Source organism: Tachypleus tridentatus, chromosome 13 (genome assembly GCF_004210375.1).
Source record: "Tachypleus tridentatus isolate NWPU-2018 chromosome 13, ASM421037v1, whole genome shotgun sequence".
Lineage (NCBI taxonomy): Eukaryota > Metazoa > Arthropoda > Merostomata > Xiphosura > Limulidae > Tachypleus > Tachypleus tridentatus.
In genome coordinates this window covers 158630352-158658229 of record NC_134837.1, presented here as the reverse complement: position 1 = coordinate 158658229, position 27878 = coordinate 158630352, and the positions used below count along the sequence as shown (strand labels likewise).

The following is a 27878-nucleotide window of genomic DNA, read 5'->3' as shown; positions in this document are numbered from 1 at the left end:
AACTCATAACGTGTACATGAGGTATCATGCTCCATGCCTCCATAGCAGTGGGTCAAACCCAAAATGTTCATTAATTAGATTGTGACCGTTGAAATTAGGCAAGGAAGTACGGGTCTACAAACGTGAGCTGCCTCTTATTTTGCTTATACCTTTCCCGCCTTTCTTATTTCACTTCTTTTGTCGTTATTTGTTTTTATCTTATCGATTTTCCTCCTTATTCTGTCGTACGTAAATATATGCACGCACTATCATGTCGGTTCAAAGCATGAATTGTCATCCAAAGGTTTGCACTGTCACAGTCTTTGTTTCAATAGAAGTTTTAAGATTTTGCGAGTGAAAGCAAAGAAGAATGTAAGTCAATCTCAATTCATGTACCGAAGAGTCCTTTCGACAGCCATAGGTGAGGTCGAGGTGTTACTTATGTAATTACTTCCACGAATGACAGCTGCTATAATATAAGCTTGGTTACGTAAATGAACTGTAATTACTGCTATTCTTATTTTTCATTTATATATATCAGAATTCAGGTAACATTTTCTTTGTTATTGCTGGTTTTTAACACCAAATTATTTATTATTTTTACCTGAATTAACTTTATTATCAATCAGAACTGGCGAGTTAAAAAGTTTGTTTTCTTGTTCCCATAGTGGTTCAAGCAACCAAAGTATCAATGGAAGAAAGTTCAATTAGTAATTCCAGAACTTAAGAGAAAGCAAAAACAAAAAACGTAATTATATGTCTACCCTATAATACACGCCAAATCCAGGGACGATGAAGCCTTCTGTCAACACTAGAGTTTATTTTTATAAGGCCAGCTGGAATACGACAGACACATTTGTGGTTGAAGTATTATTTATATCATATTTTCTCATCAATGTAACTGTTTTGGCGAAAATTTTCCCTGTAAATAGTGAACAACAGTAGACTAAAATGATATAGAAATTCGATCTCATAGGCCTAAGAAACCGTTGTTGAGGACATTTGACTTTCTTCCTAGTTCTTTATTTAAATCAGCATACATTCTAATTAAAACAAATTGTATTTAGAATAGTGATACCACTTGAGATATGCCGGGCTATTCACCTGTTTTCCAGTTTCAGGTCATTCACGTGTTAATAAAACAGTTTCGCACCTCTAAATAAACTTTAGCCACACAAAAACCTCATTTATAACAAGAGTTAGCACTTCAGTTGTCAGGAGTTATATGCGAGTTGCACTCATATGTTACGGCCTTAAGGCCTTTTGTCAAAACTTCTGACGAATGCATATACTAGAACCTAAGTAAGAAATTTATATGCCTAGGTGTATCAGACAGTACCTTTATAGGTGAAATCATGACACTACACTAGTCAATGAATATGCAATTATATTTATTACGGTTTTCGAAAGAAAAACGATTTGTTATTTGGAATTTCGCGCAAAGCTACAAGAGGGCTATCTGCGTTAGCCGTCCCTAATTTTACAGTGTAAGACTAGAGGGAAGGCAACTAGTCATCACCACTCTCTTACTAACGAACAGTGGGATTAACCGTCACATTATAACGCCCCCACGGCTAAAAGGGCGAGCATGTTTGGTGCGACCGGGATTAGAACCCGCAACTCTCGGATTACGAGTCGAACGCCTCAACCACCTGGCTATGCCGGGCAAGAAAAAAAAAACGCACTATTTAGTTGTAATATATCTTTCATGCTGCATTTAATCTTTACATTAAAGATGGTGTGAGTGCGTGTGTGTGTTTTTCTTACAACAAAGCCACATCGGGCTATCTGCTGAGCCCACCGAGAGGAATCGAGCCCCCGATTTTAACGTTGTAAATCCGTAGACATACCGTTGTACTAGCGGGGGGCTTAGAGATGGTTCTAGGGTCTCATTGTTGGATCGGTGGAATTATATTGGAGTTCTTGGATGCTACGATATTTTAAATATCGCATATCAATAAGTTGTTAACGAGATAACTTAGCAGCCTTAGGCGACACTATACATCCGCATTTCATAATTTCAAAAATTCGGTAACTTTGAACATTTAATTTTTACTAAAACATTGATGGTAATAAATGTTTTCTAAAAATTTTACAGTGGAACAAATACCTAAGATTACTTGAAAAAGGAAAGATTTATGTAAACATTTGTCCGAGAAAATATTAACTTGAAAATTATAATCGAAGATTGCGCACCCCTCCCCTCCTAGGCTTTGCCTGAAGCCCGAATGCTGTACCTTGTAACATATTCCTATACGATGCGTCTGTGACGGCGAAGATGTGAGGCGGGACTTCATGGCGTTTCTTCCCTTTATACAGTTCGATGACTTTCTTTGTATAAATGGGCAGCCTCTTGTATGGGTTGATGACAACACAGAATAGCCCTGAGTAAGTCTGCATAAAATAAGAAACACAAGTCATGAAGTAAAATATTCGTTGTTTTTTTCTAAACTAAGTTTTAGAAAACATGTTACAAGCAGTAAGCTTAGAATACCAAATGATAAAAGAAAAACATTTATTCACGTCTTACCTTGTAGTGTTCTTTTCTGGTTTAAAATATGGCCTTCTGTTTTTCTTTTTCAAATTGTACTAATCTTATATAGAAATTATTCTTTTGTTGAGACTAAATATTTACTCTCTCTCTCTGTATATATATATAGACGCTCGACTCGTAGTTTGATATAGCGGGGATTCGAACCCCAGACCCTCAAAAATTCTCACTCTTTAAGCCGTGGGGGCGTTATAATGTTACATTCAATCGTCACTCAAGTACATTCAATTTCCTTACAGCACCACCTCGAGAAACAAACTTTCTGATGATATAGATTCGAATTTTCTAAATTTATTTTACTCGTTCTCGAATTGCCCATATCTCGGTACAAGTAAAAACAATGTCCGGATAACAATATATGATATTATGGATTTTACACACACACACACATATAAATACAGTAGCGCATCCTGTATTACTTAATTAATAAAGTGATTATAAAATGACAATTGCTATGGCATCCAAGTCTCAAATGTAACTGATTTTTTTTTTTACTTTATGATATAATTTCAACTAGTAATTTGGTAGATAAAATATGTTTTGTTTCCCCAACAAATAACATAAAATGCAGAAAGGTATGATCAACTATTTACAATGTTTCGGGTATTTTAATGTTTTGTTTAAATGCTGTGTTCACATATATTTATGATGATATAAATATATGTTACAAGTCTAAAGAAATATACATGCAAAGATAGAAAAACTTGTAGTTCTGTAATAATATTTTCTAACGTTTAAGCGTCGCCATACTAATTATTTTTGTTTTACAAGGACGATTTTCCCTTTGTATTTCACACTTCTATGATCTAACAATATACACTATTGCGTCACAACAAAAGCCGTACACTGCGTATCTCTTGAACGCAAGTGCTCTTTTCTTCGTAATGTAAGGGCAACAATAATACTAAATCTCCAAACATACTTTTATTTGTGTGGTTATCGAATGCGTTATAATTATTGTCTACTGGTTACATGATAATCCTGTCAAACAAATAGTCAATGAATCACATGCTAATTTTTACACTTCTGTATTTCTTTTGTCATAAGAAGGAATAATTATCAATTAGTTACCTACACTTTCGGATATTTCCCTAAGTCGTTATTAGTCAATCAGCAGTAAAATTACAATCAAATTAGATGCCGTACGTGCTTTCAAATCGTTTCATGAAAACAAACAAAACTTCGGCAAAATATTTGTCGCAAGCTTTCGAACGGACAAAAATCATTTATACAATTTTGAAAGCAAGTGTAATGACTGAAATTATGTAAAAAAAAAAAAAAAAAAGATACTTCTGAATGTTGGTAATACATACATCATAAAGACAAACAGTGTTTCTTTTACTCTACTATTTGAAGCCAGAAGCTGTTATCATATCCACACTGAACACAGTCTAATTATAATAAACCTGTAGTATAAAAGAATATCATTGTTGTTTATTTAAATCATAAAAAAAATGGTAAAAGTCATATAGGCAAACTATATCGCACGTTTAAACAAAGTGTTATTCGACTAATCCAGATAGATAAAAACCTTTTCTTACAACCCTGTACAATGAAATTATCTGGTTACGAACGCCAGCTGAGAAGTGAAAATAAGCTACAATTTTGTACCAAATATTACAAAACATCGAAATTTCAAGAATTCTCGCCGTGAGTCTCCCTCCCACGACGGTCGAACTTACACCTGCTTCCTTAATAACACTCACCCCCACGGCTAAATATTCGTCACTGCCTATAGCTGTCGTAATATGCGTGCGTGTATTTTGTGTAGATCTTTAATAGAGTAAAAAACAAAGAAACGAAAATACCAACATATATATTCTCGAATGATATTCTATCTTTGATTAAAAAACAAGTTTAATGGTTATGAAAAAGTTCATTCAATTTTTTATTTCTCTATGTACAAAAACAAAAAAATACTCTTCCAGACTGTGTGATGTGTTTATCTTTGCCTAGTAACCCCATTTAACCAGACTGGGTTGTTTTTTACGTTGGCATGTCACTAATTCATATCTCACTGGCTCTCACCTTATTTTTTCACAATTGTCCGTTTCATTTTTTTAGGCGGGGAAGCGACTGAACAACATGCTGGGCGTCGCTATAAATATAACTGATCTTATTCGATTCTTTACGGAAAACTTCCATCAGATGAAATAGTGTTGGGATGAATTTGTTAACTATGAAGTTCTATTAGATGGGGAGAAAAACTCGCAGAGTCTTAGCTTACGAAACCTTTAAGATTAGAACGAAGTCATCGCCAATTGCTGTATTTTTTGTTATTGTTCAATATTATTCCGCCAGCTTACAATAAAAATGGTTGAGTATTGTAATAAAACCTAGGCAATGTTACTAAGCACACCAATGCGCATTGTGTAAGGTAATTTGTAAGTGTATTTGATTACCCTATCAAAGAGAAGTGGCTGTACGACTAACCATTGATTCCAAGTTGCTTTAATGTAGTCTGTGGTTTAAACAAGACTCACCTCCCCCGCTGGTACAGCGGTAAGTCTACTGATTTACAACGCTAAAATCAGGGGTTCGATTTCCTTTGGTTGACTCGGCATATAGTCCAATGTGGATTTGCTATAAGAGGACACACACACACACAAAACCTCACAATCTACATCAAGCATACATTTTTAGCTGCGTGTAGACAATGGATGTAATTTAAATGTTTATTTGGCAGACACAACGCATGTACCATAGTAATGATTATTAACTTAATGTTGGAACTGTATGGATGTCACGTTTCATTTGTGTATGTATAGAGTTCCTGCCCTTTCGGACAACACACTGACAGAATCGTTGTTTGTTTTTTTAACTTGTGCCTTGCTACATAAACATACAAAAACGTTAAGCAAACATATAGGTTGTCACTTACAATAAAAACCTCTTAAGTTGTAGTATACAAGACAGCATGAAACTCCGTTTCGAGCATCTGATCAGCAATCACGATGATATTTAGTGTTGAACTTTAGCCAACAATGTGCAACTGCGAATTTTATAAATAACAGTTAAATTGTCAGTCTTGAAATTGACTACAAGGAGTCGCAAGTATCGTGCAAGCAATAGATGGTGATACTATGCGAAAGTGAAGCAGAAATTGTTGTGGCTATATATTTTATTTAGAAAACGTTTAATTCAAAATGAAGTGTGCAGTGGTGACGGCTCACCAGTTTAAGATCGCCACAGTGGAAAAGGATCGTAGAAGGATCGTCACGACCCAGACTCCATGAGAAATGGTGGAAGTATATTAATATGATCAATTTATAATTTTATTAATCACGTTTTCGACCTTGTAATGTGTTTAGAATGCCACTTTAACAATAACTCTGACCAGCTGTAGGAAAACCGTGACGGCCCTTACTGTGGCCAGCGGGAAAGGAGGAAATATAAGAAACATTAAAAAATGCTTAATTGTACATATATGCTATTATCTTATGACAAGATGTCTTCTTTTTATATATAGATACACACACACAAACGTGTCAATGCAGTGCTTTTTAGTTTTGTTTGGGCTTGTTTTTGTTTATAACAAATTATATATAATATAAGAATTTATAATTTACAATGAATTAACTATATAGCCATGGATACTATAAATAAAACACACACAGTAGGCAACATGGGTATATAAAAATCACATGCGATCACAAAATCCAGTCCATGCACCATTCCATTATAATTGAGTAGTCCCTCCAATCCAGTGTTTTTATAGGCTCCAAACACACAGCTACAGTGGATAAACATTGTAACTATATATATTTTATAAAGACATGAAAACAGTAGTTATACATACGTTTTACAAACATATACATAACATATGGTATATAGGCTACCATGCATCATAGTGATCACACATACAGTACCACTATCAAAAATAACATTGTAGCAATATCAGGAACAACAGCCATCCAATCTCCCTGAAGCCAATCCAAAGGTTGCCATTGTTTCCCGATAGAGCATCATACACCAACTACGTATTACAATAAAATATTTCAAACAGGACAGTGTCGCTGTTATACAGACTTATATCCATGATGGACATTAAAAGAAAAAAAATAAATAAAGAAACAAAACTATTAAAATGTTAATTTAAAAAGGTGAAATAGGGATCTTTAAAAATTACAAAAACAAGTGAAAATGCAACAGCAAAGAAGCTTACGATTTGGGACATAGGGTTGACATTATTTCTTTAAGCTACAAACTCCTATCTCTTAAATATTACAGCTGTTAGACATCTAATATAAGAACATAATATCAAAATTATGCCTCAAACCTTAAGACAAATGAAATAAAGTTATGGTGATCATATACTTAAAAAATGTTAGTGTGTTTGTGTTTTTCTTTTAGCAAAGCCACAAAGGCTATCTGCTCAGCCCACCGAGGGGAATCGAACCCCTGATTTTAGCGTTGTAAATCCGGAGACATACCGCTGTACTAGCGGGGGGCTAAAAAATGTTAGAATGACTAAAAAATTCCGAACTAACTTGGAGACGTGTATTTAATGCGTTGTTCTAGATTTTTCTTCGTATACACTGGAACGAGGTTACTTATATTTCATTTCTAGAATACTGATAACAAAACGTGTATGATATTTATTTTAGTATCATTTCTAAAGCAGACATATAATAAGATAAAATATATAATAATATATAAAATATAATAAAATACATTTGCAAGCTTAAACCAACAACGTAAACTCTTCTAATCTACACGTAACGAACCTTGTAGACTTATGAAATTACGTTTTCAGATATGGAGGAAATTCAAGTTGCTGATGAGATACTAACGAAAACTGTATATTATAAAGCAGGCATTAATTACAGAAGAAACCAGATTTACAACACAGGTACTAATAAGGTTACTCATAACAGCTTTATAAATTAGGTACTAATTACACGGTATACCAGCTTCACGAAACAAGTACAGATAGAAGTGTACATTAACTACAAGTATATGCAAGTACATGTATCGAAGTAGTAAACTGATATAAACATTGACAGAGCAATCCCAAGAAACAGCTATATATGTGTTAGACCATCTAATATTGAGTGTATCTTTCAATTACTTGTATACTTACACAAACACGAGACCCAACCATTTTCCCTTTACACACTCTATAATAACATAAACGCACATTCAGAGATAACTTCACCAACAGCCAAGTATTACATGCACTTCGTCTTACGAATTACCTTTTAAGCAAATATGGTTCATAGAGCCTGAGATTTAAGACCAATTAATAGTTTAATACAATCGCTCTCATCAAGGAGTTAGTCCTTCACTTTTCTTTTTGTTTATTTGGTATAGCCTATTTGTATAAACGCCATGAATTATAACATAGAAACATATGGTAGATGAATACCGATGGAATCATTTGAAATTGTTTTGGATAAAATTATAATAATGTTATGAACCATCACATGATTTTCAAAACAGATAATATTAAAAGAAACTAAAATATAAACGCTCGTGCATACTTCCCCTCCCGCCATATAGTTTATTTACATCTTGTTTATTTGATGCCGTAGTATTTTTATATTTCTATACACTAGACGAAAGAATTAAATAAGACGCATGCCCTAATGAAAGATCACGTGACTAGTCCAGAAAACCAACAACTCTTAACTAGCTCTCGCCTCTTACAAGATACTCCTTCCTTTTTAGCATTCCACTTCCTGTCATGGATAACATATCCTCTCTTCCTGCCGAAGTTACTTGTGCTGCAACTTTGAAAAAAGTGAGATACACGTGAGTAACGTGTGCTTCACAGACTACAGCGTTACAAATGTACGAAAAACAAAATTTGTACACCACCGTCTACCTATTTCTTCGTCATAAATTTAATAACGCCAAACGATATTTCAGAAGTTTTACTTTGTTTATGCTAACGCACAAAGTTATACAATGGGCTCTCTGCCATGTACCCACTATGAGGTACTGAAACCCTACTTTTAGCATTTAAGCCCTCCTGCATATCGCTAAGCCATTGTATGAGGGAGGGGGAGGACATTTAAGCCCACGGGAAACCGTTTTTACTTTTGGGATGTTGAATTCACATCGCCCGAAGCCAGGTACATGTTTTAGCATCACAGTTTGTCGATTTATAAATAGTTTTATTCTGTCATATCGTTAGTTAACATCTCCATGTACACTCCAGAGGAGCCACGCAAGTTTCGCAAAATCTTGAACTGCGGAAGACTATCACGTACACAGCAACTTTCAAAAGTGTGTACCTCTAAGGCAACCTATATACTTGAATAACATAACTTTTCCATTCACAACCATTCAAATAGGACAAACAGTACTTTCCATTAACGCCGTAAGGATGTTAGATATTATTACGAAGACCGGTAGTCTAACTGCCAGCCGTAGAAATAATGTGTAGTAAAATAGAATGTACAAATTGCGTTTTAACATACATACGCAATTTATCTGTACAACATCAAATGCGTATAAGCGATTACTACGATCTAAACAAACCTGATGAGAATTATACAATTTGTTATTATTATTGTTACTACAGATCTGCATGTCAAACAAACAGAGATCACGAGAGCAAAACTGTTATAAAAATATATTAAATTGTGTAATTTATACAAAAAAATAAAAATAAACGGTATGATTTTAAAGTGAAAACGTCTGCGGCCATAGTAACCAAAAGTACTAGGGATATTTAGCCTGTTAGACATAATCCAAATAAATGATGCAAAACTGGAAAGCAAGCTGGAGATTCAATAAGGAGTTATTATTTTACCGCCAGGACCCACAATATCAAAGATCCGTCTGTTGTTGTTTTTGAATTTCGCGCAAAGCTACTCGAGGGCTATCTGCGCTAGCCGTCCCTAATTTAACAGTGTAAGACTAGAGGGAAGGCATCTAGTCATCACCACCCACCGCCAACTCTTGGGCTACTCTTTTACCAACAAATAGTAGGATTGACCGTCACATTATAACACCCCCACGGCTGGAAAGGCGAACATGTTTGGTGCAACCGGGATTCGAACCCGCTTAGATGCACACCGCACCAATCTGGGCTGCCAACAGCACTTGACTAATTGTATTCATTGTTAAATAAAAGCAAAATCCTAAAGAGTTTTTATCCTACTCGTTTGTGAAAGTGTTTCGTGGGACGGGGAGGAAGCAGATATATATATATATATATTAAGACAGAAAAGTAGAATATCCGAGTATTTTGAGTTTCGGACAATATTTTTTTCTCAGTTTTGTATCCACTTCATAATGAAAATATGGAACTAGTTGTACTAAGTATAAACACAGGTGTATTTGATATTTGCGTGAGTGTGTACCGATTTGTTAAAACGTTCGAACGCATTAACACGCTTGGCCATGCCGGGCCCTCCACGATCCCACTAACATTCAACGTCTCTAGCTTAAATGACACCGTTTATACTTTTTTAAAAATAACTTTACATTTTTCTCTTCTACAGTGATGTCCAGAAAACTCACTTGTAGAGAAATATATATGCAAAAACGGCTCGTTTGGGTTGAGAAAATATTTTACGTAGAAGAGCGAACAACGTTTCGACCTTCTTCGGTCATTATTTTCTCAACCCAGACGAGCCATTTTTGCATATATATTTCTCTTCTACAGTTTTACCAGCGCGTTCCTGTTTTTGTTGGCACGTACATCAATACAAATGTTATATTTCTACATAATATACATATAAAACCTGTCATTCGTGGCAATTTTAATAAAAACTACGGCTTCTTTGTTGATTCGCGAGTGTTGTATTTTAGATTCCACCTCGTGTGCATATATATTGTGTATATGAAGATCAGTGGTTCCAAATGTTTTATTTTTTCGCTCAGAACACTCTAATCAACTTACACTGATTTGCACGACACCCCTTTTGCCAGGTGTAAGATCATTTTGCAGTTTGTGTTCTTAATTATTATTCGTTTGGTGAAACTCCAAAAACTTTCTGCGACACACTAGTGTGTCACGACACGTAGTTTAGAAACCACTGGCTTAGATGCACACCGCACCAATCTGGGCTGTCAACAGCACTTCACTAATTGTATTCATTGTAAATAAAAGCAAAATCCTAAAGAGTTTTTATCCTACTCGTTTGTGAAAGTGATTCGTGGGACGGGGAGGAAGCAGATATATATATATATTTTAAGACAGAAAAGTAGAATATCCGAGTATTTTGAGTTTCGGACAATATTTTTTTTTCTCAGTTTTGTATCCACTTCATAATGAAAATATGGAACTAGTTGTACTAAGTATAAACACAGGTGTGTTTGATATTTGCGTGAGTGTGTACCGATTTGTTAAAACGTATACTTGGGGCACTTGACCAAAATGTACTATACTTATAGCGAAGTAAGATGAGGTCTTAAAAAGTCACTTTTATTTGTTTACTTTCGACATTGTTATAAACATTTATATATTTCATCACCTTCCTGCCAAAGAGAAGTATTTTTTGCATCATAGCTACTCAAAAGCAAGTTTCCGTTTTGTTCTGACAAAGAAATTAGATACTTCCTACTAAATCAAACAGGGCCTGGCATGGCCTAGCGCGTAAAGCGTGCAACTCGTAATCCGAGGGTTGCGGGTTCGCGCCCGCGCCAAACATGCTCGCCCTCCCAGCCGTGGGGGCGTTATAATGTGACGGTCAATCCCAGTATTCGTTGGTAAGAGAGTAGCCCAAGAGTTGGCGGTGGGTGGTGATGACTAGCTGCCTTCCCTCTAGTCTTACACTGCTAAATTACGGACTGCTAACGCAAATAGCCCCCGTATAGCTTTGCGCGAAATTCAAAACAAACAAACAATATGCTCGCCACTTTATCCGGGTGACAGTCACTCTCGTCAATAAAGTATACAATCTAACGGAGGTAGATAACGTTGATTATTTGCCTTTTTTCTAGTTCCGTGGTACGAAAATTGTAGGAGCAAATACGGATAGCGAGGTCAGCCTTAGATCATAGACCTTAAACTTTAAACAGTTCATTAACTGTACATGGACATCGGGTTTTTAAGGTTACGTTTAAGAAAGCCAAAGGAACAAACATCACTTGGAAACGAACTGGGTAACTTGCCAAGTACGCAGTAGGACAAAACCACTACGATCAGTTTTAGCCATTTTTTTTCTCAAGAAAACAACTGTAACTTGATTCCGAGGTGTGGCTAGAAGCTCGAGATTTTGGCTTGCGACCTAATTAACTTCAAATCCTTGTTTATGATTTTGATAACGGTACTGGCAGATATGATTAGTTTTATCGCTGTGGCTTTTTTTGAGCCAGGGGCTACACTTTTAACATAGCTTTCACCTTACAGATGGGGTGGTCACTCCGGATTGGCTTATGGCATGGTATGGTTACGGACATAACTATATATTTTAAATGCTTTGCAATGGAAGTTTATCTGTTTGGTGGAAGAAAATGGAAGGCCATTTCCTTCTTCAAAATTTTGTCCTTATGGTATTATCCTAAAGCCATGAATATATAAGTATGGTAAATGTATGTGGCCCTTGACGCCACGGCTCGCAACTACGAAAACACGCCACTGCATTAACGTATACAAGCCGTTTACATAAAATGCAATTAACCCTATACTTACATACACGAGATAGAATTTTAAATCACTGCATATTCACCCATTTGTTAAACAATATCTACAAATGATGACGGTAGAAAACATATTTATCCAAACGTGTAACTTGTCGTAAACACGTTCTTGGATGAAATTTTGAACTATTAGATTATTTTAAGGGATTGCTACTGTCATTCAGTTAAACTAAGTTATAAAAAATAACATTAAAGTGAAAAAAGACCAAACCGTAATACGCACGGGGTAAAAAAATGAAAATTCAAGACTTCACGTCTTCTTGACAGTGACATTCACTTAAACTGGAACAAAAATAGTTGCTGGCGCAAAAGAAAGAATGTCCTCGACTTGGCCGAGCTCCAAGTAGTTGAAAAAAAATAATAATTTATCTCCATTCTCGCTAACATGCAGATTTCGTCGAACCATGTGGTCGCTCGTTTCCGTCCATAAAATGATAAAACTTCACAGAGCGCGTCTGGCTTCGTTCCGTTAAGAGATGCGCGAAAGTAGTTCTTAGGTATACATCCACACTCCTTTAGATGTGCGCATCTAAGAACAATGTATATTGTGTATGCAAGTCCTGCGAATGTACAAAATTCCTTTAGACATAAAAGCCAAAACCTTTTCCAAAGTGTCATCATTCCACCCAACGTGCACGCTAACAATGTCGTACTTACGTTTCGCTCATGCAAGACATAAGCATTGTACGTACACAGTTACGGAATCGTTTCTAAATTTTCTTCCACCTTTGATGCAGTCGTGTTTCCAGTTTGCCGTTACACTGTTCGATGTTTATGTCACTCAATAATACAAGTCATCCATTTATACAAGTATATATTCAAACTCTCTACAATATATCTGTGTAAATAGAGTCCAATTTTTCACTAAATTATTTTTCACAATCTTGTTTTCGCAGCCTAGACTCTTTAGTCAAAATTCATAAAACATTTAATTTGCGAAAGAAAAATCCGTTAAATTGGTTTGTTTTGAATTTCGCGCAAAGCTACACGAGGGTTATCTGCGCTAAACGTCCCGTTTGTTTGTTTGTTTGAATTTTGCACAAAGATACTCGAGGGCTATCTATGCTAGCCGTCCCTAATTTAGCAGTGTAAGGCGTGAGATTCGTAATCTGAGGGTCGCGGGTTCGCATCCCCGTTGCGCCAAACATGCTCGCCCTTTCAGCCGTGGGGGTGTTATAATGTGACGGTCAATTCCACTATTCGTCGGTAAAAGAGTAGCCCAAGAGTTGGCGGTGGGTGGTGATGACTAGCTGCCTTCCCTCTAGTCTTACACTGCTATATTAGGGACGGCTAGCGCAGATAGCCATCGAGTAGCTTTGCGCGAAAATTCAAAAACAAACAAAACAATTATCAAACATATTTGAGCTGTCATCCGCAACGTCGAGAAAGATGTTTTAGAATGGTATGTTAAGTATTAAATATTAAATTCTGATCATAATATTTATTATTTACAGCTGATCACATGTGATGACGCCACTGACCTTGTTTAAAAGTAATTATGCAAAAGTCTTGTATTAAATGAATAATGAACGTACTGGGAAACAATGAAAGTAATTTGTGCTAACTGCAGACATGAACAAACAAAATCCAAGTTAGTTGTTAAAAAACAACAACAAGGAAGAGAGGTAATTAGTGAAAAAAGCAGGGGTACTGCCAGCGTATTCACTGTGAAAAAAAATTGAGGGGCTGCACTTCAAATCTTGTAAGCACACATAGTGTAGTATTTAGAAAATGAATTAACTTTAACAGTAAGCACTGTCCGTTGGGTGTGGTACTATGTGGTGGTAAAGGGGAGTCTAAGACACATTCTGGAAAGTGATATTTCTAGCAAACTTCCACTTCCAGGACAAAAAACCGTTCGTTACTAAATTACACTTGCATATTCTGCAATAAACAACTATTGATTGAGCGTAAGAGTACATCATCGCAGGGAGTGGTCCTTAATTTATGTTAAAAACATTAAAATAGAACATAAGTGCAGATCCCTAAATAGGAAACTCAGCAGCCATGTTAAACCATCATATTCAATAAATGAAAGTAGAGCATACGCGCCAAATCGTAGTTGGGCAATCGCCCATGGTAAGCCATTTCACAACGTGCTAAAAAACGGTACGCATGTATTGAGAGGTATTTAATGAGACAGGTTAGAAACGGTCTTACTGATGACAGCACGTTGTTTTGTTTGTTTGTTTTAGAATTTCGCACAAAGCTATACGAGGGCTATCTGTGCTAGTCGTCCCTAATTTAGCAGTGTAACGCTAGAGGGAAGGCAGCTAGTCATCACCACCCACCGCCAACTCTTGGGCTACTGTTTTACCAACGAATAGTGGGATTGACCGTTACATTATAATGCCCCCACCTTTGATAGGGCGAGCATGTTTAGTGCGACGGGGATGTGAACCCGCAACCCTCAGATTACGAGTGGGCACGCCCTAACACGCTTGGCCATGCCGGGCCAACAGCACGTTGTATGTATCGAATTTGTGCATACCGTCAATGCTTGAATTTTTTAATTTTACACATGTTTGGAATTAACATGAAGTTTAAGTCATGTCAATGTTCACTAACTACTATGAAATAACACTATCAACTTCTTGTATTCAGCCTTGACGAGACTCACTTGGAACAAAAGGAAATGGTTAAGTATTACATAAACAAATAAAAAAAATATGGACAAAATTTTTAAAAAACACAAATGCGTAAAAAGGGATAAATTCACAGTTTCAATGTAATTTTGTAAACATGAAACGTTATTTTAGAAATTGTCACACAGACAGACTAACAATCGCTATAAAAGTTTAGGACAAACGAATGCATTATGGTATTAGTGGACATGGAAAAAATCCATTTTCATTTAAAACAATAAAGTATTTAAATTTGTGACGTTCAGAAGAAAGCTTTGTTTTCAAATGAAAAATGATTGCATGGTTGTTAGAGGTGGCTTAGTAAATATACGAATTCTAAATGATACCAACTCTAAACGTGATATACACTACAATGATATTTAACTTATTTATTTTAAAAATTTGAATAATATTTACTTGTAAATGAAATATGACAATTAAGCAGGCTCGTACTAATAACTGAAAAGAAATGGAAAGCTACTAGGAAAAGAAATTTCAATCGATTTGCTAAGACTCAATACAAGGTTAGTACATTTTTGTTTAAAACGCAATAGATTTAAAGTGACTAAGCTTGGGTGAAGCGTACAAGAAAACACTAGTAAACTTTCCTCTTTTAGGCGACGTTTCAAGAAAACTTTTTTTTAGCATTTACACGACCTTATGAAAGAATTTGTATGGAACACGGTTTTATAAGTTCAGAACTAATGAATTACTTCACTGACGTTTTTACACGAAATTTTCCATGTACACGTCTCGAGACTACTTCAATTTTTTTTAGAAATTTCATTTACGTCTTGTAACTAAGACACAAGATTTTAACCGTGTCCAATTTGTGAAGGATTCGTAACAAAATACTTGACGAGAGAGCCAACACTGAACTTCTGAATGTAAAGAACATCAGCTTATCTCGTTCAACTGACTGAAAAGCATAAGATATATTTTAAGTTGCCTGATAGAAACTGAAGAAGATTGATAACAAAAGTCATTGTCCACGAAATGTTATCTCGTGTACAACCATTACATCTGTTTGATTGTTTACTGAAGTTTGCACAAAGCTATTCGAGGGGATACATCTGCACTAGCTATCCTAATTTTGTTCTTATACCTAGACTACGGGGAATGTAGGTAGTTAACACTGCTCACCATCAGATACTATCTACCAACGTCCAATTTGATTGAACGTCACATTAAAATCGCCATCTTTCTAAAAGAGTGGGCGTTTGGGGACGGGTTCAGATCCGGAACCAATATATTTAATTTTTACTAGTCATAGTCAAAGCAGATTTTTGTCTTTTGCGATGTAAATATGAAAGTTATTTTCCCACCAATTTCTTTTCTTTTTTTATGAAGTTGAGCGACCAAAAGAAAAGCAGAACTTGATCATTATGCTTAGTTTGACATTAGCATCTGGTTAACTTTTCAAGCCAAGTAACCAGTTCCCCCGTGAAGCCACTTGTATAAACTTCACTAAATTAAACAGTGCAAAACCTTCACCACTTACAAAATATCTAAGCAGGAAATTCCGTGAAGGTTGCCTTTTACCACGGTGAACGAAAAACACAACCAACAGTACATCTGTTTAAAAAACAACAACATGACAATCACTATTCATTGAGATACATTTCATCTGTTACGACTTCTCCACACCCTGGCAAAGACAAAATTGTGACAACAACGTGCAATAAATACCAAGAAAGCTCCATTTAAAGATATGCATAGCGAAGTACTTTGATTTGTACAGTCATGCGAAAAAGTTAGGACACCCTATGAAAGCCTGTGTATTGTGTAACATTTTTGGATATATAGATATTTCATCTCAATTTCAGCAATAGTGAGAGTTTATAGGAATATAACTAAACAATTAAAACTGAAGAAAAGACTTTAAGATCTCCTGTAAATGTAATTCTACACAAATGCATATTCTAACTGAGGAAAAAGTCAGGACACCCGACCCCCTAATACCTAGTGTTACCCCCTTTGGCTGAAATAACTGCAGTGAGACACATCTTGTAGCCATCTAAAGATGTCGAATATGTACTATCCGTTAATTCGAGAAACCTGGTAAAACTAAGGGAAGTTTGGTAAATATGTAATCAAACCATTCTATAAGGTTCAAAGAAAATTATTTAGAATTCATAATTTACGAGAAATGCAAAAAAAAAGGCTGAAAAATCATGGAAACCGGAAAGGAATCAATTTTAATTCTTGTTTAGACTTTACAAGCAATAAAACTTCAAAAGTACATTGTTAGTGGTGAAAAGTGTAAAGCCACGATTTCCCCCGAAGAAACTTGTAAATTACACTTGAATACGTCTTGAAAAGGAAATTCGAAAATCAACACCCAGAAACTTCGTGTTTACGTACATATACCAATGAATCATCACCTGCATTTTACATCCTTTAAATGCGTGTGTTTATATTCAAACTAAACAAAAATAGCAATAAAACTTACTTATCACCACACTATTAGCCTCTAAACTTCAGGGAAGACATCGAGTCAAAAGCACTCAACGACAACACCTGGGTTATTTTTGTGGGATTTGGCAATTATCCTTATAATGCATCCACAGCTCGAAAGTGTGCAGCCTTTTTAAAATTATTTCTTCTTTTTTGTTGTTGTTGTTTTTGCAACACGATATGAATATGTGGTCCGAAGATAACCCCATACATTAACCACTGGGCCACGCATTGGCCTAACAACATTAATTCAGGCGTAGATTTGAAATATTATGTGAAAGCAAAAACACTTTATTTGTGCTATACCTTTCTGAATGGTATTCATTATATTCAATTTAAACATAAAGGAAGAAAACTTGAAGTTCAGCGTGAGGAAACAACAGCAAAAATTCAGGGTATGGCGTATGTGTAGTATAATTGATTATAAGCAATTAATCTGTGCTGTATTCACTGAAATATGTTCTGTTGAATATTACTTATAGTAAGAGAAAAATGCCAACCACACAAACGAAACTGGATTATTATAACTTGTATCCGGTTGATTGTTGTGAAGCACAAAACTCTATCTATAGTGTCTTCCACTGGTATCGAAGCCCAGTCTGGAGGATATAATATGATCCTGCATATTGTTACCAGGGTTAAATGATTCATTTACGCATTTTCACGAGTCTCTTTAAAACTATTCAATTTTCTTTTCTCTCTATTGGTTTGGTTTGTTTTGAATTTCGCGCAAAGCTACACGAGGGTTACCGGCACTAGCCGTCCCTCATTCAGCAGCGTAATACTAGAGGAAGGCAGCTTGTCATCACTACCCACCGCCAACTCTTGGGCTACTCTTTTACCAACGAAGTGGGATTGGCTGTCACATTATAACGCCCCACTGCTGAAAGGGTGAGCATATTTGGTGTGACGAGAATTCGAACCCGCGACCCTCAGATTACGAGTCGAGTGCCTTAACCACCTAGCCATGTCGGGCCTTTTTCTCTCTATACTGGCATATTAAGAAATTTAAAAAATCCTGACAATAAAGTGAGCAAAATCATGAAATGCGTGTAAATAGTTTTTAATTTAATTGGGAACACACACACCCAACAAACAAACAAATATATAGAGTCAAGTAATATAAAACAAAATCAAAGGAAGGATTGCGTTAAAAATAGCAAATCGAATCCTCTGAATAATAATATTTTGTAATAATAGCAAGCCAAAACAAAAATAATAAACTCCGCACAAAAGATCCTCAAGGAACAGGCTAAAATGTGGGATATAAAATGTACCCTAGGTTTTGGAGGTGACTGAAATAGTAGAACCCACATATCGGTGGGAATATACTATCTGTAAGTCTTAACATCCGTCAATCTCACATGAAGAAATTCATAAATAACAAAATAACCAAAAGAAATTAAGAGAGGGTGATATGAGTGCTCAAGCCCACAACGTTTCACATCTAAAACCTTATCTACCTGCAAATAGTTGTGAAAAAGAGACTACTCTCCAAAGTAAAGAAGAAACGGAAACAAAAAAGATCACTAGTCAGAGGCCACAACTACTGCAATAACACAAACTCATCTGAAAATTTTACTCTAACAGCCACCATAAAGCTAATATGAAGAGCAGTTTCTCGAGTTATACCCACTACCTTGACCTACGACGTTTCAACTTCAGCCCGTAAGACACTTCTGCGGCCACTGACCGTCAATTAATTAATCACATGAAACACTGCAGAAGGGCACTAAGAATTAGTTGTTGAAAGCGGATAACAGAAAGCACCCCTACCTCCACTACCTAGGGTGCTACCTCTTAATACAGTCACCCTGAATATCGAACAATGTATGCTATTTTTAAATATATATATTTACTGAGTTCTTAAACTTTATACAAAACTTTGGGCGAGGTGATAATAGTGTAATATGTTAAAAATAAATTGTGTGAAAGTCAGAATTTTAGTGTTACTTATCATACTATTCACCCCAATATATCTAAGTTCATAACCAGGACAAGGAACGGGTACCTCAGCTTGTGTGTGTGTGACATTCCAAAACATTTCGCACGTTTTAAAAACGCCGGAATGAGTATACAAGATATCATGATTCTTGCCATATTTTACAAGGTTAGGCAATTGGACGTTTCAATAAGTGTTCTGTAGGCTCCATTTAATAAGGGGTGAGCAGGGGAAACAAATATTTAATATAAAAAAAAGAATGGAACTCCTCGTTGTTGTTGTTTTGTTCTCTACAACGGTACAAAATTATCCCTTTGTGTCGCGATCCTTGCCACATCAGATTATAACGAATTACTTGAAGGTTACGTACAGGGTTTATGTGCTTGTCACATGTGATGCGAAATATCTTTTAAATTTGAAGCAAAGCAAAAAGAGCCCAGGGTCAAATCTGTAAGGAAGCGCATCTAACGCTTACATGCTAATTTTAATTGCTGTTTTAGTTACGCAGCACGTTTTAAGAACTTATAAATACAGTAAACTGAAAACTGTCTTCAGTTCATTAGAACGCACAAACTCCATTTTGTTAGAGTATTTGCAAGAGTAAATGCAAGTATTTAACAGAAAAACAAAAAGCGTACTTTTTACCCATCTCCTAAACTCACAAAAACTTCTAATACTAAGAAGACTGTGGGTAAAGTTTCCTCAAACAAAAGTTGCAAAATATTGAACAGTTTTATTACATACGTTGTAAATACAGGTTTTTCAGAGCTTCTAATGACTTGTAAATGGAATTTAGAGTTATTACTTAATGTATTATTTGTTTCTTGGAATAAGGCCTATCGCACTTGTTCATTGCTTTTACAGTAAAAGACAATAACGAAACTTTGTGTTTTGGTAGCTTCAATAACAAAACACAAAGTACGTCGTAGCACTCCCACTCCCTCCAAATGAAGGAAAACAAAACTATAGGTAACATATAAAATTGTCTCACAACGAACTTTAACTGGTATTTGTTATCCCTCCCGTGCAGTGGGCGATTTGGTTCCGTGTGCTTGCTCATTTAAATATTTTATGAAAATCGCACAAAATTCAACCAAATCGATATATCTAATTGGCGTTTTTTTTGTTTTTGTTTTTTTGGTATGTGTGTGTACCTACATCTGTTCTCAATACGTGGTATATATCCCTTCGAAGAAATAAACATTAAACAGATAGAGTGAGGAATCTGCTGGAATTGGTTTGTGAATTTAAATAGCCTAACATTTCGTATGAAAGTGTTATCAAATATATATACGTATCAAAACTTGAAAAAACAAAATTACAAAGTTCTGTCTCTGATATCGATACCTTACCAATTTGACCTTCGAAAAGAAAGGTCCACTTTTCGAAAGTGCTCGGATTATGGAGTTTCCATTTCATTTCTTTCAAGGTTTCTTGAAACTACGTGTTTTTTCACGAAGATACTATACCAATGACTGTCCAGTGTGTATTGATTAAACCTGTTGGCTATTTATGGACACAGCCATGAATTTTGAGCTGTGGTTGGAATTTGTACTTTTGACTTGCAAATCCTTGTCAACTTCAAATCCTTATTATTTTGTTAAAGGCGTTAGGAGTTATTCCCAGTTTCATCGCTTAGATGTTTCTCCTTTGTAACAATGGCCTTTACTTTCTGGTTTTGTACATTGTTTAGGATGCGTTTTTGGAGCTATTACAAGTTTTACACACTCTGTTGTATCTGTTTTCTACTTCCAGGGAAAACATTGAAAGTTCTCTTCTTCGAAAAGTTGTATCTCTTGGCTCTGCAGGATTAACAATCTCCTTATACGAATATATTTCCTTTGAAAGGGATGTTGTACGAGCGCTATGGCAAGTTTTGTCAGCCATCGTTTTCATGAGATGAGAAATTTAGATGTATTATATATGCTGCCCGTGCCGCCACGGCTCGAATCTGCTACAAAACGCCATTGTATTAGCTTAGGCAAATCCTCCTTATAAATTTCGACTAAACCTCAGTTATTCGTTAAATACTTTAGACTTACTATCTATTCGTTCCTACGGAAGATTAAAATCATTGTTCAATGTTCACACCTACTTTCGTGGATACTATACAGTTATGCGAAACTCCCCATAGGTTTCTATTAGGTCATCCCTTAAGTAATGTCCGATCTTAGGTTCAGAAAATGAGAAAGGATTTCAAACGCTTTTAATTTTATTTAATCAATAATGTATGTTCCATAATTGTTAATTACTTGCCACCAACGATTCAGAAGCTTTTGAATGCCACTCCTATAAAATCCTTGGGGTTTGGAGGAAAAGAATGTAGAGTGAGAAGTTTTGATATCTTCATGTGTTTCAAGCTCTTTTTCATCAAAATAGATCTGCAAACTTCGAAAATTATGATAATTAGATGTGACAAGGTTTGGAGAATAAGGAAGATGTGGAAGTTTTCCCAATCTAGCTGTCCAATCTTTGCAGATGTGATCCTTGCTGTATGGGGCCGTGCATTATCCTGGTGTAACACAACACCTTTACGATAGAGCAAAGCAGGCCTCTTTCTCTCAGTGCAACATTCAAGCGCTCTAACTATTGACAGTTGAAGTCTGATGTAATCGTTACATTGAGTAGCAGCAACTTAAAGTGGATCACATCAACAATATCCCACCAAACGCTTAGCAAGACCTTCCCATAGTGGAGGTCCATTTTGGGCTGTGCTTTAGCCAGTTTACCTGCACTGAGCCATTGTCTGTGGCGCTTAATATTTTTACAAAATATCAATTTTCAACTAACCTGTCCAAAGAGGGTGAATTACGTTCACGAGAGTGCACAAAAGTACAAATGTCCACTCTTGCTCTAAGGTTGGCTTCTGTAAAATCATGGAGAACCCATTTTCGAAATTTTGACGCCTTTCCAAGCTGTTGCAAATGACGGCGAACTGTTGAATGGGTTGAATTAAGCTTCTGTACTATTTCTTCAACTGTTACAGCACAATCTTCATCAACTGCAGCTAGCAGCAAGTCGTCATTAAACTCAACAGGGCGACCTGAACGTGGCGCATAACTTAAGTTGTAGTCACCTGATCTGAACTTCTGAAACCCCTTTGACATTTTTTTTCATTGAAGGACTCCGAACCATAAAGACCTTGAATGTTTCGTGTAGTTTCTGCTACACTGTTGCCTTTTTTAAACTCATAAAACATTATATGCCTAATGTGCTCCTGAGACACATCCATCTTCATAAAGATTTATTTGATTAATGATCTGTAAAAGTGGAGTTAGGTTAGTTTATTTTATTTGTCTGAACATTTTTATACACGTCCTACTACATATTTTAGTCATTAAAGCCTTCTACAAAGACAGAAATAATGATACACTTTCTGTATTAAATTTTCGGACATTACTTATGGAATGACCTGATATTTCAGTTACTATGAATGCGAGTTTCATTACTTCATTAGTGGATATTAATAGTTTTGTTGTTGTTGTTTTTCAGTCCAATACAAATAATATATTTCAATCTTCTCAATATATGTAAGTGCTAGTGTGTATAATTCGAACAACATGTAATCCAAGAAATTTTGGTAATCGGAAGGTATTATCTTCAAGTTTTAACAACTTCCCGACAAATTGACATCATAATAATCCACTACTGTATTCTTTTTGTACAATCTTCAAAAAATAGTTTAATTTTAAGTTTACATAACAAACAGTTTGCCAGTTGTTTTTCAAGTGAAAAACAATTTTGAAAATAAAATTTTATTTACTAGAAATATTTTATTCATCCAAATGTTTTGGTTTGTTTTGAATTTCGCGCAAAGTTACTGGAGAGCTATCTACACTAGCCGTCCCTAATTTAGTAGTGTAAGACTAGAGGGAAGGCAGCTAGTCATCAGCACCCACTGCCAACTCTTGGGCTACTATTGTACCAACAAATAATGGGATTACGTTACATTATAACACCCCCACGGCTGAAAGGGCGAGCATGTTTGATGTGACGGGGATTCGAACTCTCGACCCTCAGATTAAGGGTAGAGTGCCTTAACCACCTGGCCATGTCGGGCCTTATGCAAATGTGATACTCAATATAAATAAAACAAGAACAAAAACAGCAATAAGAATTTTTCAGACCACATAAATATCACATTCCAATAAGTAAAAAAAAAAACTGAATGGAAAAATAATTCGCAGTTTCCACGAATCAAAAACCTAGTAAATATATCGTGAAAAACCCAAAAATCTACACAAACAAACACGCATTTTGTCAACATTTACGAAACTGTTTTAACTTTATTTTGTTATTATAACTCATAAAACCGTTTTCAATTCGTTTACTTACACAAAATGCGTTTTCTGGTTATCCGATTTAGGCACACCAAAGTTCCGACTTTTTTCTTTATTTATAAGTGGCCTTTTACCTTTTTGTGCTATCTTTGAAAAACGATATTTTCGGTGTTTATTACTTTAATTTAAATTGCGGTGAATATGATAACCTGTAATGAGGAAAAGTGTTAATATCCATACCAGCTATCCCGAGATATATTAATATGAAAAACATTAGACAATTTATTGATAATACAAACATACATTTTACTAAGCACATATAAAGATCACTAACAGTAGAAAGAAATATTAAAACTAACACTGACAAAACCAAGCCAACTTGGGTTTGATTAATTAAAACTAAAAAATAAAGATATTTAACACTAGAACTTTATCACTTTAGCCCTCGTTATTTGAAAGGTTTTGGGTGGGATTTAATCACGCATTATGATTTACTGTTTTCATATAATGGCTTGACGCACTATGACGATAAATGATAGAAAAATATCATATACAGTTTATACAAGCGATTGCCTAACCAGTGTGTTATAAAATGTAAAAGGTATATGAATCACAAATGAGGATATAATTTCACTCTAAATTAAGAAATAATAATTAACACTTCGAAACTGGTGTTTAGTTTTACTTTTATTGTTAAATAACAATAAGTTTCTTTTTACTTTGTACTGATATTTCAGACACTTTTACTGATGAGGTAACTCACCAAACGTTTCTAGTCTGATATATATTATCATATGCAGCTGATATTTTTAAAGTATACAATTTGATTACTGATAAAAATAGTTAGTAAACGTAGTTCATAGGCCCTAAGGTTGAAAATACAATTAATTTATTATTCTGTTTGAAAAACCCAGTATAAAATATAATGCTTAACAAACATATAGAGTAGAAATAGGGAACGGTACAGGTACTACATAAACAACAACACATAACAGCTGTGAATTATATGACACATAACACCTGCTGGAAATATACACAACAGAATGTTTTTGTAACAAGTCCATAACCACGTATACCGAATTCTTTAATCACACTAATTCACCAAAGTTTCAAAGCTTCCCGGTTGGTAAATATTATTAATTTAAAACTTTTTCTAATTTCATAATAATGACATTTTCTGAGTACTTCTAGTGGTACTTCTCAAGGTGAAAGGCTTGTTCCATTTTGAATACTTGTTTCTTTGTTATTAGTTTAAGCAGAAAGATACACAATGAGCCGTGTGCTCTTCCCACCACGGTTATCGAAATCCAGTTTCTAGAGTTGTAAGTCTAAAGGCATACTGCTACACAACTGGTGTACTGTGAATACTTTAACAGCTAATATTACTACAAATAAAAATAATACAGTTTTGTTTACCAAATCTCTTACTATAGTAAGGTATTTACAGCGAACAACAACAACAAAGACATTAAAAATCTTATAACGTTCAATTGAAGTTAATTAAACAATTTTCTCGAGGAAGAGAATTCCTGAAAATGAATAACCATCAGGATTTGCTTGTTATTATTCATACCTCTGTCAGTATTGGTCACCATGCACAAACTTCTGCAATCCAGCTGTTCGCAGATGACGTCATACTCAGATGGCAGATCTGAGTGAGTGAGTGAGTGAGTGTGTGTGTGTGTGTGGTTTCACGATTTTTTTTACTGCAAATAGTTTGATAAAATACATGTTTAACAAATATGTAAACACATACAATGTGTGTTTTGTTATCAACACATTTCTAAAATCTTTAAGAATATATCTCGAGTCGGTCAGTAAACATGCTTCTTTTGAATGACATATCTCGGTCACACCCAAATGATTTATTTTTGTACTATGACGAGAGAAACGTTGGTGTATATCCATGACAAATGTGATATAGCTGTCTCAAAATTTCGATTTTATTCAAGTACTACATATTTTACTTCAAACTCGTATCAATAACCAAGAATTATGTGTAACAGATTAAACGAGACTGGAGATTTTATAAATACTACTTTGAAAAGGAATACCAAACCCAAGTTAAAATAACGGGTAACAACTTCAGAAAAAATAACTACGTTTCATAATGTCCTGTTACCTTAAGACACTGTAATTACAACATAAGTAAATCTCCTTTATTTGTTTCTGAATATTATTTTAATGGTATTGCTATCAATAAAGAAACTACCTGCTACAAATATCTAAGTTCTACAATTAATATATAAAAGACGTTAATCATTTATAATTTATCAAATACCAAGAACACGTCAGATAATTATATATTCACTAGTAGCATTTACTTTTAACTACTTTTTTGCTGTATAAAAATAATATGCTAACGCTTGATTGAAAAAAAAAAACAAAAACGAAATAACGATTTGATATTATAACTTATGTGATGAAATTCTGCAAACTCAAAAGGGTTCGATACTCACATAAATTAATCCGGAAAAGTATCGATCCTTCAAGTTATGCAAGACAGAAGCTTCGTTCAAACAAGTAAGTTCGGCCATATCTTCAACTTTATTAAATTTTGGTGGATTCACCCTTTGGACATCGTCTTTGCTCACTAGACATCTTTTACTCGTTTCTACAATTTCTACTTCTAATTCTTCACCGCGGTCCTCTTTTACACTGGCCGCTATAAACCCATGAATTTCGTGGGGCACCCATACCAGCTTCTTGGCTGCCCACTGGGCTTGAACAGCAGGGTCACTGACGCCGATATTTCGATCTACTACTAAGTATCTTAACTCGGGGTCACTACTTAAATCAATGGCAGTCTGATCAGCCATGTTTTCAGTTGTTTATATCTGAGGTTGGTGCACAGTATTGGTAGTGACAGAAGATAAAAAAAAAGGAGATTGTTAACGTTATAGATATTCCTTTTTGAAGAGTTGTTAGGCCTAATGTGCTTCACTTACGTTTCGACGACTTGCAAATGACAACAAATCTATAAATTTGCCGAGAAAATCAGAATGATGCTTTTGAATAATTTCGCAGCTCTTTAAAAATGTATATTTACATAAAGAGTTACCTAAGTGTGAAAAGCCGGCTTAGAGATGTACAAGTAGCGACTAACGTCCAAGCGTTCTCGCCTAACCGTTGATTCCTCCTAAGCATCCTACAGTCTTTTACCGGCTTGTTATTTTTCGTTGAGTCACGTGACAACAAGGCTCCACTGAACTGTGTGCTTCTCCCCTCTTCCTTTCTATGAGTCACGCAGCAAATTATATATACAAACACATTCAGGTTCGACCTCGTTGTCAGGTGTAAGAAATTATTCGTTCTTTGACTGAGCTGTGACTTTTTCGTTCATAAGTTTCATACTTAGGTCATTCATTAGGTTCCCATGTAATCACAACTAAAACTACAAAACTCTTGATATATACGTGTAAAACTCATTTAAAAAATAATTAGTAAATCAGTGTTTGAATTAACAAGCCATTTGTTTTTCATTAAATTAATACTCTGACTTAATTAATCTTAATAGTTTGTTAACGTGGTTTAAGTATTGTATTTTTAGGCTCTAATTTAATTAGTTCTATATTTGTTTATGAATTGGGCTAATAAATACAAAGAAAAGATCAATTTATAATACTGTACATCGCACAAGCTTTAATGATTAACCCCACCCTGGGTATCGCTACCACTGGGGGACAGAGCACAGACTGCCCATTGTGTAGCTTTGTGCTTAATTCCAAACAGTAATTTTATGATTGTTTTATTCATTGTTATTCTCCAGTCATTCAGCGCTAATCATAATATTTTCATGTATAAATGAAACAAGAATGTTTTAATTAAGATATTCTTCTTAACTTAACACAAAATAAAGCTGTGTCAAATTCAGTACAGCCCTACTTATAGAAAAACGTCTTTAAGACCAGTTTGTTGGATAACAAATCAACAACAAAACGAGCCCAAACTTAGGGAATCGTATTGACATACGATTTAGTATAAGCAGCTGTGTTATAGCTCAGGTTATGATGCAATAATTTGTTGTATAGGATGGCGCCATTTCCTGAACACAAGTTACGAAACCGGAAGTTAAGATCCTAGGGAAGAGAATTAAGGGAAAAGGCAGGTGCTACATTAGATTAAATGTCTAACAAAACGTACATGGTATGCCATCCGCTATTTAAATCTGTTTTATAGATTAACGTTCAAGTTGTTTAGTAAGCATTTAAATGTTAAGATTATTTAAAAATAAGAATATCACATTTTATCCGAAGACTAAACATCATATTTTGTTTACATTGCTAACTATATCATTGTGATATACTAAGCTAATGTATAAAAGGTGGTTATTTTAAATACAAATAACAGCATCTGCTTTCAATTTAACATATTTTTTCTACATAATATTACAAAAGAATAGACTTATCTTCAAAATTCCAAAAGTACTGAGATTACTGAGAAAAACT

General features: G+C 35.1%; 1 protein-coding gene across 5 annotated transcripts in view; it reads right to left on the bottom strand.

The window, feature by feature from the left end:
- Positions 1–26616, bottom strand: part of LOC143238500 (uncharacterized) — an 85421-nt gene extending 58805 nt beyond the window's left edge. For 4 of the 5 annotated variants that reach the window (XM_076478788.1, XM_076478787.1, XM_076478786.1 and 1 more), the window contains exons 1-2: positions 25890–26616; positions 2217–2373 (exon numbers count right to left, since the gene is read on the bottom strand). In XM_076478788.1, coding sequence (XP_076334903.1) covers positions 2217–2373; positions 25890–26249 — 517 coding nt within the window. In that variant the 5' untranslated portion in view covers positions 26250–26616. Of the gene's footprint in view, positions 1–2216; positions 2374–25889 lie in introns of those variants that run through there. The other variant, XM_076478791.1, reaches the window with a different exon arrangement.
- Between the last annotated feature and the right edge of the window lie 1262 nt (positions 26617–27878).